The following is an 11984-nucleotide window of genomic DNA, read 5'->3' on the forward strand; positions in this document are numbered from 1 at the left end:
GAGTGTTCCTGGAGCCACTCTGTATCAATTCTGGACGTGTGGGGTGTCGCATTGTCCTCCTGTAATTGCCCAAGACCGTCGGAATGCACAATGGACATTAATGGATGCAGATGATCAGATTAGATGCTTACGTATGTGACACCTGTCAGAGTCGTATAGAGACATTACTCCAACTGCACACCTTTACAGAGCCTCCACCTCCTTGAACAGTACCCTGCTGACATGCAGGCTCCATGGACTCATGAGGTTGTCTCCATACCAGTACACGTCCATCCGCTCGATACAATTTGAAACGAGACTCGTCCGGCCAATCAACATGTTTCCAGTCATCAACAGTCCATCGTCGGTGTTGACAGGCCCAGGCGAGGCGTAATTCTTTGTGTCGTGCAGTCTTCAAGGGTACACGTGTGGGCTTCCAGTTCCGAAAGCCCATATCGACGACGTTTCGTTGAATGGTTCACACGCTGATACTAATTGAAGGCTAGCACTGAAATCTGCAGTAGTTCGAAGAGGGGTTGCACTTCTGTCACGTTGAACGATTCTCTTCAGTCGTCGTTCGTCCCGTCCCTGCTGGATCCTTTTCCGGCCTCAGCGATGTTGGAGATTTGACGTTCTATTGAATTCCTGATTTTCACGCTACACTCGTGAAATGGTCGTACAGGAAAATCGCCACTTCATCGCTACCTTGTAGATGCGGTGTCCCATCGCTCGTGCGTCGACTATAACACCACGCTCAAACTATCTTAAATCTTGATAACCTGCCGTTGTAGCAGCAGTAACTGATCCAACTTTTACGCCAGGCACTTGTTGTCTTATATAGACGTTGCCGACCATAGCGCCATATTTTGCCTGTGTACAAATACCTGTATTTGAATACGCATGGCTTCACCAGCTTCTTTGGTGCTCTAGTGTGTGTGTGTGTGTGTGTGTGTGTGTGTGTGTGTGTGTGTGTGTGAAAGCGCGCGCCCTGCGCGCTCACTTTCGTTGATGGGACCCAGATAAAATGTTAGTAAATTCTTTGCCATTGTTCTGAGGTGTTCATTATATAACCTTCATCTGTGTCATACTGCTTAAACACATTCTATAGATTGTTAACATGGTATATATGCTGTAGCTAATGATAAAATATATACAGACGTAAGACGTGGACTCACAATTCGTGTGTGTATGTAATATTGTAATTGGTCTGGTCCACCAGCTTCAGCGATTTTCCATGTAGTTTTAAGGACGTGTGAGATAATTCTGTGTAACACATTTTATTGAATAAATTTAGAGGTTTTCAGTTGTTTGGATTCAAACCGAAGTTCGGCAGCGCTCCTTCTGCTGATATTCACACTTATTCTAGGTGTGTTTCTCCAGTCGGATTGTGGTGTGAAAAGAAAAAAAAAAGAAAGTGTAACTGTGGGAGGAAGCACGTAACTTCTTCTCGACTAGGAATACACCATAATGCTAATGTAGAGAGGCTCCTGTCTTTTGCCTTTCGGCCAAGGGTAAAAACTCTGGGAAAAGCGATGTCTAGAAGTGGTTTCACTAGTATGTTACCAAACTGGTACATTAACTAATGAAGTCTGTATACCGGCAAGTTGCTTGTACAGCAGTTGAGCTCGACTATTATTCTGACTGGCAAACATATCCATTGCTCTGTTGTTGAAGTTTGGAGTATGTCTGATTTCCTCATTGCGAATGGAACAAACAGCCAGTGAGTTCACCCTTTCCTGACCCATACTGCCCCTGAGGAATGTTTTAATTCTTTTTAAAGTACTCAAAATGCGCTCTGTTCTGTTGTTGAAACGTGTATTTAGTGCAATTCGCAATGTTTTGTGCACTTCAATGAACTATTATTCAAAGGAATGTCCCACAAGAAAGGCGAACAGCTCAAAAACCGATGTAATGCCTTTAAAAATATTATTGTGATAAATCACTGACAGCTCATTTTTCAGTTTATCATAGCAGATAAAGGGACTGTGGCTTAGTGAAAAAATGTTGGCCGAATTGGTTGGGAAATGTTCTCTGGGTGAAGCAAACCTTTTTGATCAGTAATTTCGAAGCTACTGAATACATGAGGGTTTCGGAATCTTCCTTTCAGTTGGTTGGTCACAATGGCACACACTTCTTTGGAATCTGGTTCAGTGCTACGTTGGAACGTTTTCTTGAAGGAGCAAAACATTCATCTTCAAAAACTCGATACCTTTCAATGTTCTCTCGTATTTCAAAAACAGATTACTAAAAGTGACCTTATGCATTTCTGTGTAGTAATGGCATTTGAAATCTGCATCTGAACTGCGTTATACGGAATACCAACATGTTTTATACCCTCGTAGAAAAAAATTAGCAGGAACAAAGTCTAGATTGCGAAGTAAATTTCTTAAAGCAAATGCTTCTCTTATTGTAATGTCATCCCACAAATCTTCTTACTCAATCTTTTCAAAACGTCCCAATAAGTGTAATCTGTTTTCTTGAACATTAGTCACTACGCGAGACTGGAAGTTCCACCCAATTGAAGAGACTGAAGGAATTCTCTTGTTTCAGTGTGTCTATAACAAATCACTTCGCTTAGGCGATGAAGAGAAAGATGTAAATCCAGAAGTTCTTTCAAAATCGAACGTTTATATTTTTACTGAATAAGCAAATTCATTTGGTGCGCATAACAGTGGGCATGCTTGGAATGTGGGGAAGTATTCTGCGTCAGTCTATGCAGCACCATGGCTGCCACTCATTTCTCTGGCGCCATCGTATGCCTGAGCGATGAGTTTTTCTTGACTTCTTTTTTAGACGCTCGCTAAGCCCACATGCTGTTCTGTCATTAATATTTTCAAAAGTTTCTTCCCCTTAATATGCCGCAGTATAGTGATAAATTCACTTCTGCACGTAGCATCTGTTGTTTCATACGCCTCCACAGAAACAAAAGTGGCAAGATTAATGTATTTAATAAGTTATTCAATGGAAACTTGATACATACAGTCTAAAAGTTTGTTTTGTATGATGTGTGAGGTATATTTACATACAGAACAACTAGAACTGCTTAAGTGGTCATATAACACGCTGTCAAGATTTCCTAGAAGAGGTAACAAATCCAGCAAATTGCAACGGTTTGCTGCCTCCCGTTTTCCATTGTGAGCCTTTAGTGTTAACTCATGAGCTCAACAAAACATAAGTACGAAACCTCCAGCATGCTGGAGTAGCTGTTGAGTAGCAGTACTACAAAAAACCAGTCCAAAGTTGCAAATTTTACATTTTTTATTCACGCGATGACTAGTTTCGGGCCGAGAACCATTTTCAAATCATCCTACATAGCAGAAAAACAAATTTACTGTCACGTATAATACGGGTATTACCAAATTTTTAAGTGTGTGCCAAAAATACTGAATATATAGTTTCAAGTGATGGATATGATGTTCATATTTAATCATTTTTTCGTTCCAACGTGGCATATAGCTTTGTAATACGCGCCGTATGTGGCGCTGCTGTGTTTTACTGTTCAGTGATTTTAAGTATTTGACTGTTTTGGAAAAGGTTTTAAAATCATTAATTTTATTGTTGACTTGTACGGTTATTGTATTAATCGTTGTATTCTTGACAGTTGGAGAATATTTTATTAAATATAAAAAGGCCTCCTATATCCCGACAGGGCGCACCCTTCTCCAGGTCTCCTTACGGCAGCGAAAGGAGAAGACTGTCAGTTGCCTGTATGCGCTGTAACTGTTCGTTGCACACCTCTGTCGTGGTTTTCACACACCACTCTCGACTGTGCTACGTAAGTCTTCAAACGATAGTTCTGTATTTTTGGCATTTGGATAAAAAATTTGGTAATACCCGTATTATACAGCAGATTAAAATTGGCTTTCTGCCCTGTACGATGATTTGAAAGTGGGTCTCGGCCCCAAACTGGGCATCCAGTGAACAAAAAACAGTAAAATTTCCAACTTTCGACTGGTTTTTCGTTTTACTAAAAACATAAGCATTCTACTATTCTGTCTAATATGTGTCTGTTCTATGTAATTAATTCATTATGTTTCTGAATTGACATTTTATATGCCGAATCAATCTGAACAGCAATGTTAATTGTGCCAAATATTTTGTGTTTACAGCATTTTGTAAATGAAGTCCACTTTCTTCATGTTTCTTTACTCGTTCATTTAAATACTTTAGATACTCACAACCGACTGTTATCCAAAATCCATCTTCACCAAATAACACACAATAGAAAAATTTTTGTTTCTGTTCACTCACTGTTAACCAAGACCGTTTACAGAACCATGCGTTGCAGAAAGATCTCTTCTTTTTTCCGTCGATTTGAGACGTCAAGAAATCTTTTGGTTGATGTGCGCCTAACCACTTGATTTCCAGCTTGTCTTCCATAGATAATAAATGACAGGGCATTTTAAGCAAACAGTCTACGAGGATTGCCCAGAAAGTATTGCACCGCAATTTTTTTTTCTCAGCTGAAAACAATGCTACGAATGGAAACGTTACGTATGTATTATTTGAAGTCTCCCGAGTGATCGCGGCAAGTTTCCGTCACTTCCAACAGATAGCGTAGCTACAGAACAGTTTCAAAATGGCGTCTGCAGGTGATGTACTTTATAATCAATGTGCCGTCATTGAATTTTTCGCTGCAGAGAAAGAAACTGTGGGGAATATTCATAAACGCCTGTGCAAAGTCTATGGAGCAACTGGTATCGACGCAAGTACAGTTAGTCGCTGGGCACGATGGAGCGAGGTCATCAGAAGGCGTTTCGGCGGAGATCCACGATTTGCAGCGGTCTGGGAGACCATCCACGGTTGTCACACCTGACATGTTGCAGCGAGCTGATGTTGTCATTCGCTATTAAAGGATGCCATTCGTGGGAGATATTTTAGGGACTATGAGGAGGTGATTCACACAGAGAAGCACTGGCTCCGCCACCAGGAGAAGGACTGGTACCTATAGGGCATACACGCCCTTGTTTCATGCTGGAGGAAGGCCATTGAATGGGATGGATATTAGTGCAAAAATAGGTTGTGTAGATAAAACACCATACTTTGGCGTGTGTAATTGTCATATGTTCAATAATGATTTCTTGAATAAAAATTGGGGTCATTACTTTCTGCGAAACCGTCGTACTTTACTCATTTTAAAATTACTGTATGAACACTCGATTTACAAACACACGGTTCCAGAATATGGGACACTGCTGAGAGGTGACCTCATTTGCTGTTTACCACATTTCCAATTGATGAATGGCAGTAGGGTGCAGGGGGGAGGAAGGAATGCAGTAAGACACGTGACAGCAACTACAATTAGGTGTTGTGTGCCCAAGCTGAATGGTCCGAAACGTTTCGAAGACTTGTGGGCGAGGGGAGGAGAATATGGGAGGGACAGCGGCGTTTGATGGGGCGCCGGGATAGATGAGTACGGGTGAGGTGGTCCGTGCACCAAGCCCACGCGAGCTGGCCCTGAGCTGCACTGGGGTGAAGGCCGAGATGTGGAAAGGGAAACAGCTCAGTCGTGTCACTGCGTCTGCAGTTTTAGGAGACGGGGGTGTGGGGGCAGTAAGGGCCGTCTCCCACTGGTCACACAGTATGGCTCGGGTATGGGGAATGAGGGGTAGACGTGCCCATCCACTGAGGCCTACGCTCACTGGCCCACACCTGTGCTTCGGCGATGGGTGGGGTGGAGTTTACATCTTGCTTACATTTCACAACACATACTGACGTTTTATTAGAATTGTTACTGAAAGCTTGTCACACATGTCGGTTGTATGTATTTCTGTTCTTAAAGGATTTCGATTATGTGAAATATTGACCAGCTATTCACAATTACATTTTTCCGTACATGTATTGTTGTGATGTTATGTTCATGAATAAATGAAAAAAAAAAACAAAAAAAAATGCGCGTAACTTTGGCGCATAATTTTTGGTAATCGCGATTGCGTTCGCGCGGTGCCGGAATAAAAAAAAAAGGGGGGGGAGACCACTTCTTCGCGCCACTGTCACTGCAGGCCAAGAGTGTGGAGGGAGTAGAGGGGCTGTGGGCCACCTGCCGATGGTCTCTGGGCTTTTGATGAATGGGATGGGGAAAGAGAAACTGGTTCGTCACTGCAGAATGATACACTTTCTGTGTGTCTGCAACAGAGAGAGCTCGACCTGTGTATGTCTGGTTTCTGGCAGTCGTACTACGCCACAGTCATGTCATGCTCAATACGTTTCGTACAAAACAGAAAAAAATAACAAAATTTTTGGTAAGGCCAGGCCCCTCTGGCCGATTTGAATGAAACGTCCCTACCACAGCACTTCAGTATTTACCTGTACATCTATCTATTTCCATTTTCAAACTTTGTGACCTATAGGCGGACAATTATTAAATTATATGAAATAAAATCGTCTTAAATTCTGAACGGTTTGCATTAGGACGCTCAAAATGTATTGTTGGCCACAGCTCACAATGGAGTTTAGTGTGCGCTGTAGGGCTTGGTTCAGCGATCAAGCCTCCTTTCATTTGGATGGCTTCGTCAATAAGCAAAATTGACGCATTTGGGGGGCTGACTATTTGCATTTCACCATCGAGAAGTCGCTTCATCCTCAACGGCTGATTGTGTGGCTTGCAGTGTCCAGTCACGGAATAATCGATGCGATATTCGTCGATGGCACGCCGACTATGAAGATTTTGAAAGATGATTTCATCCTCGTTATTCAAACTGACCCTGATTTCAACAAGATGTGGTTCATGCAAGACGGGGGTCGACCCCAACGAAACAGGGGAGTGTTTGGTGTCCTTGAGGAGCACATTGGGGACATCATTCAGACTCTGGGGTACCCAGAGGGCACTAGGATAGGCCTCGATTGGTCGCCTTATTCTCCAGATCTGAACACATGCGATTCCTTTTTGTGGGGCTCTATTAAAGACAAGGGTACAGCAAGAACCCCCAAACCATTCCTGAGCTGAAAACAGCCATTCACGAGGTCATCAATCAGCGGGCCATGCAGAATTTTGCTATTCGTCGGTGACACATCATTGCCAATGATGGCAGGCACATGGAACATGTCATAACCTAAATCCAAATAACGGCAGTGACGTTAAAATATTGAATAAAGTGTGTCCACGCCGTAGTTTGTAACTAATTTACGTCTTCTTTCATATGCACACATCAAAAAAAGGGTTGCATCATCTTGATTCCAAGAGTTCCGGAACCTGAACAAAAAACTGGAATAGAGATCAACATAAACATCATTTCCGCCCTTTTTATTGCTCATGAAAACCACACGTTGCATGTTGTACCACAGTACAGCGAGACCTTCAGAGGTGGTGGTCCAGATTGCTGTACACGCTCTAATACCCAGTAGCACGTCCTCTTGTACTGATGCATCCCTGTATTCGTCGTGGCATGCTATCCACAATTCACCAAGGCACTGTTGGCCCAGGTTGTCCCATTCCTCAACGGCGTTTCGGAATAGATCCTTCAGAGTGGTTGGTAGGTCACGTAGTCCATAAACAGCCCTTTTCAATTTATCCCAGGCGTCTTCGATAGGGTTCATGTCTGAGGAACATGCTGGCTACTCTTAAGCGATGTCGTTATCCGGCCGGCCGTTGTGGCCGAGCGGTTCTAGGCGCTTCAGTCTGGAACAGCGCGACCGCTACGGTCGCAGGTTCGAATCCTGCCTCGGGCGTGGATGTGTGTGATGTCCTTAGGTTAGTTAGGTTTAAGTGGTTCTAAGTTCTAGGGGACTGATGACCTCAGATGTTAAGTCCGATACTGCTCAGAGCCATTTGAACCATATTTTGTCATTATCCTGAAGGGAGTCATTCACAAGATGTGCACGATGGGAACGCGAATCGTCGCCTATCATGACGAATGCCTCGCCAATATCCTAAGCCGATATGGGTGCACTATCGGTCGGAGGATGACGTTTACGTATCATGCAGCCATTACGGCGTCCTCCGTGACCACCAGTGGCGTATGTCGGCCCCACATAATGCCACCCCAAAACAGCAGGGAACCTCCACCTTGCTGCACTCGCTGGAAAGTGTGTCTAAGGCGTTCAGCCTTACTGGCGTACCTCCACACAGATCTCCGACGATTGTCTAGTTGAAGGCATATGCGACACTCATCGGTGAAGAGAACGTGATGCTGATCCTGAGTGATCCATTCGGCATGTTGGTGGGCCCATCTGTACCGTGGTGATGGTGGTGGTTGCAAAGGTGGACCTCGCCATGGACGTCGGGAGTGAAGTTGCGCATCATGCAACCTATTCCACATAGTTTGAGTCGTAACACAACGTCCTGTGGCTGCACGAAAAGCATTATTCATCATGGTTGCGTTGCCGTCAGGGTTCCTCCGAGCCATAATCTGTAGTTAGGGGTCATCCACTACAGTAGTAGCCCTTCGGCGGCCTGAGCGAGTTCCAGTCTCTCTGTATCTCCTCCATGTCCGAACATCGCTTTGGTTCACTTCGAGACGCCTGGACACTTCCGTTCCTGGCACAAAGTAACAATATGGACACGTCGACCCGTGGTATTGACCCTCTAGGCATGATTGAACTACAGATAACACGAGCCGTGTACCTCCTTCCTGGTGGAATGACTGGAACTCATCGGCTGTCGGACCCCCTCAGTCTAATGGGCGCAGCTCATGCATGGTTGTGTACATCCTTGGGCGGGTTTAGTGACATCTCTGAACAGTCAAAGGGACTGTGTCTGTGATACAGTACCCAGATCCAATGTCTGTCTTCAGGAGTTATAGCAACTGGGGTGATGCAAAACTTTGTTTGATATGTGTGCAGTTCGATAATTGTAACCTTGCGGATAATTGTGGAGCACCTTGGACAGGCCAGTGACAGTGCGACTTGTTGACGTGAGCGGGTGGCGCGCGCTCGCTCTCTGTTGCAGGACGAGGTGATCACCAAATCGCTGCAGGTGCTGGACGCCGGCAGCGGGCTATGATGGCCGGCCCGGGCGGCGGCCGCGGCCGGGGGCGGCGGGGGCGGCGGCGGCGGCGGCGCGCCCGGCGTGCGCCTCTTCCGGTGGCTGGTGCGCGGGCCCGCCTCCCAGCACGCGCTCGCCGCCTACGAAGCGTCGCTGCGCTCCCACTGGGCGGCGCACTGCGCGCTCGGCGCCGGCTAGCCGCCCCCGCACCGCCGCCGACGCCTACTCCGACGCCGGCCCCGCTGCTTGCGCTGTACGCCGCACGCACATTCGTCTCGCCTCACGCATCCGCCGGCCGCCTCCCGACGACGAATGGACAGGACTCGAGTGATGGTACACAGACAGTGCAAACGTTTTTGTTGTCGCTTCGCGCCCTCGCTGCCGTTAAGTGCCTCTGAAAAGGATCTATGTGCCAGCATTGCCTTCGGGGAAGCACCTCCGCTCATCTGGCGGCGATTCAGCCACTGCGTTCCCAATCGTACACACACAAACACACACACACACACACACACACACACACACACGAGACAGTTCTTCCCGGCACGAGAAATCAGTCGAACTCAAAACACGTATCAATGCAGCCAATAATTTCATTTTAGGTACGCAAACTTTTCAAATATTTTCGAGACCTCTAGTAGCTCTGGAAGGCAACTAAATGATCGGAGACGATAGTGGCCACTTCCAATCAGAACCCAGGAAGGCGGCGTGCGCGTTCCCTTCTGTCAGATGAGTGCCTATCAAACTAACAGACATAAGACTTCCCCGTTTCCCTCCTGAAGTTTTGTTTAACAAGAAGCAGAAGCCCGCAAAGCAGCACGAAATACAGACACGTAGAACGGCTGCTTCGCTTTAAGCCTTGTGACAATTTATTATATGCGCTTCTCCAGAGCTGCGTATGACAAAGGTCTCCCCGACGATCCGTGCAAGTATTTGTTTTGCGTACGTGCCCAACTGTATTGCGCTGTGCAGCTGCAATCTTGAATTAGAATTGTGACAAGAAAAAAAATCCATGTAAGAAAAACAGATTCCATCTGTCAGCCAATGCTGTCACGCAAAGACAATCATAGTTGTTTCTGCCACCTCTCCTAACACATCGTCTAGTAATTGGCATGCCTAACCTTGGATAAGCACTACGAGACCCCACACAAAACTTTGGAATTTTCCAGAAATCAGTCCCTTCGATGGTTGCCATAATATTCTGGAACTAACTGCAGCAGAATCCTCACTAGAGGTTACAAATAAGTACTGCTTCGGCCACAATACAGACAATATGTGATCATAATCTGGTATTGGCTAAGACACTACTGAAATGTAGTTCATACATAGCATTTCCAATGCATATTTGGTAATGAGTACCATGATGCATCCTTTTTAATCTAAAAATAATAGTAAAATTGTCAATGCAAAACAATTGCGAAAACAAGGGAAAGTAACGTACACTAACAGCTAACAAGTGCCACTGCAGTTCGTCTGGACTAATAAGAAATTTGAGAAATATTTTCCCTCAGTTATTTCAAGAAGCAGACTTGCGCTATATTTTCTTATTGTTCCTCAAAATTTTTCTCACATGTGAGAAACAATGTTCGTGTCTCCAATCAGTTTGATGACCAGTCGAGCTCGCTAATAAAATGCTTGAGCATAAGGATAACAAAGGCACTTACACCTTTTACATCATACTCAAAGATATTTTTACTGCCATGTTGAGCTACCCTTTGTTTTGACACCATCTGTTATGACAGGACGTCCTGTTCCTACCAGGATTCAAAGATCTCAGAGTATTTAATTATTGTTGTAAAAAGACATTTTATAAACAAAATTTTCAGCATAAAATTAAGCACTACTTGCTGCTTATCATATCACATTACTTAAATGGTCATATGTAAATGTATTTTTTCGCGTTATGTTTCAATAGAAATGATATTGATTAAGATGCAATGAAAATATGATTAGGAAATTTTCCTGTATTTAGACTGATGCTGGTGACCATATTGAAAGATCATTGTGTTACATTTCTGCTGGGGCACGTAGGTAATTGTCACTTCATTTCCAAAACTACTGATTACAAATTAATTCCTAGTTCATCTTATTTCTCTTCTTATCAAGATATGAATACTGTGTGGTGTTGCTGTTTGTTTCTTAAGAATGAAACACCCTTACATTGTATGTTCTCTTTGCCTCTCTATATCTCACACCTGTTGCTTACTTAAAGAAGAGTGTGTAAGAGGAATTAGAAAACTCTTACTGTGCTTCTCTAGTTTATGTCTCTGTTCGAATTATCTGAGAAAAATAAGGGTTGGGAATTTCTCAGAACCATATAATTTTCTCAGCAGCGAATATATGTAGATATATTTGAAAAGTTCTATTCTGTTTCAGTTTACATCATAAGACAACCATAATTAAAACTCTTCTTACTTTTGCCTGTATTCCCTTCAGTATCTTGTCAATTTCTATAGGAGAGCCAACCCAAAGTAAAGTACTACTGAATATTTTCAGTTTTAGGTTTGAGTGCGTTTTAAAAGTAGACATCAGTGTATGAGTTGAGTAATTGCTACTTTGATGCGTTGCTTCTTATCAGGTGACAGTCAAACGAAGATTGAGCCCATCAGCACAGTTGTGCAGAGCGACTGTGGTATACTTCAAAAAAGGAAAAGGAATTCCATAATCAGCAAGCAGTCATTGCAAATCTAGATTATAGCTGTTAATTATCTACCTTCACAGTATGAGTCATATAGACTCGTCAAGCTTGTGACAATGTGTTACTATATGAACATACCATGTACATAGCCACACTCAAGCTGGAATCTGGGTATGAGCATGTTAAAGTCATATAGCGACATGTATTGTCACAAGCCTTGCAAGTTGGTATGAATTGGTTTAAACACACCGAAGATAGCCATTCAATAGCCAGAATCTAGATATGCAATGAAATACGGATCAGATTTGTGACTAACTGCTGAATTTCTTTTTCTTTTCCTTTTTTGAATCTTTGAAATTCTGCCCTACTGGCAGTTTTCTTCCAAAATGAAAATAGCTTGCAAATAAAAGCCTTTGATCAGTATACAAATTTCTGTTGTGTTGGGAA

At 43.8% G+C, this 11984-nt stretch overlaps 1 protein-coding gene across 1 annotated transcript in view; it reads left to right on the top strand.

The window, feature by feature from the left end:
- The window catches only part of LOC126465294 (calsenilin), a 203681-nt gene extending 194729 nt beyond the window's left edge, over window positions 1-8952 (top strand). Inside the window, exon 5 of the mRNA XM_050096295.1 lies at window positions 8867-8952. Coding sequence (XP_049952252.1) covers window positions 8867-8920 — 54 coding nt within the window. The 3' untranslated portion in view covers window positions 8921-8952. The remainder of the gene's footprint in view (window positions 1-8866) is intronic.
- The last annotated feature ends 3032 nt before the right edge of the window (window positions 8953-11984 follow it).

This window comes from Schistocerca serialis, chromosome 1, assembly GCF_023864345.2.
Source record: "Schistocerca serialis cubense isolate TAMUIC-IGC-003099 chromosome 1, iqSchSeri2.2, whole genome shotgun sequence".
Lineage (NCBI taxonomy): Eukaryota > Metazoa > Arthropoda > Insecta > Orthoptera > Acrididae > Schistocerca > Schistocerca serialis.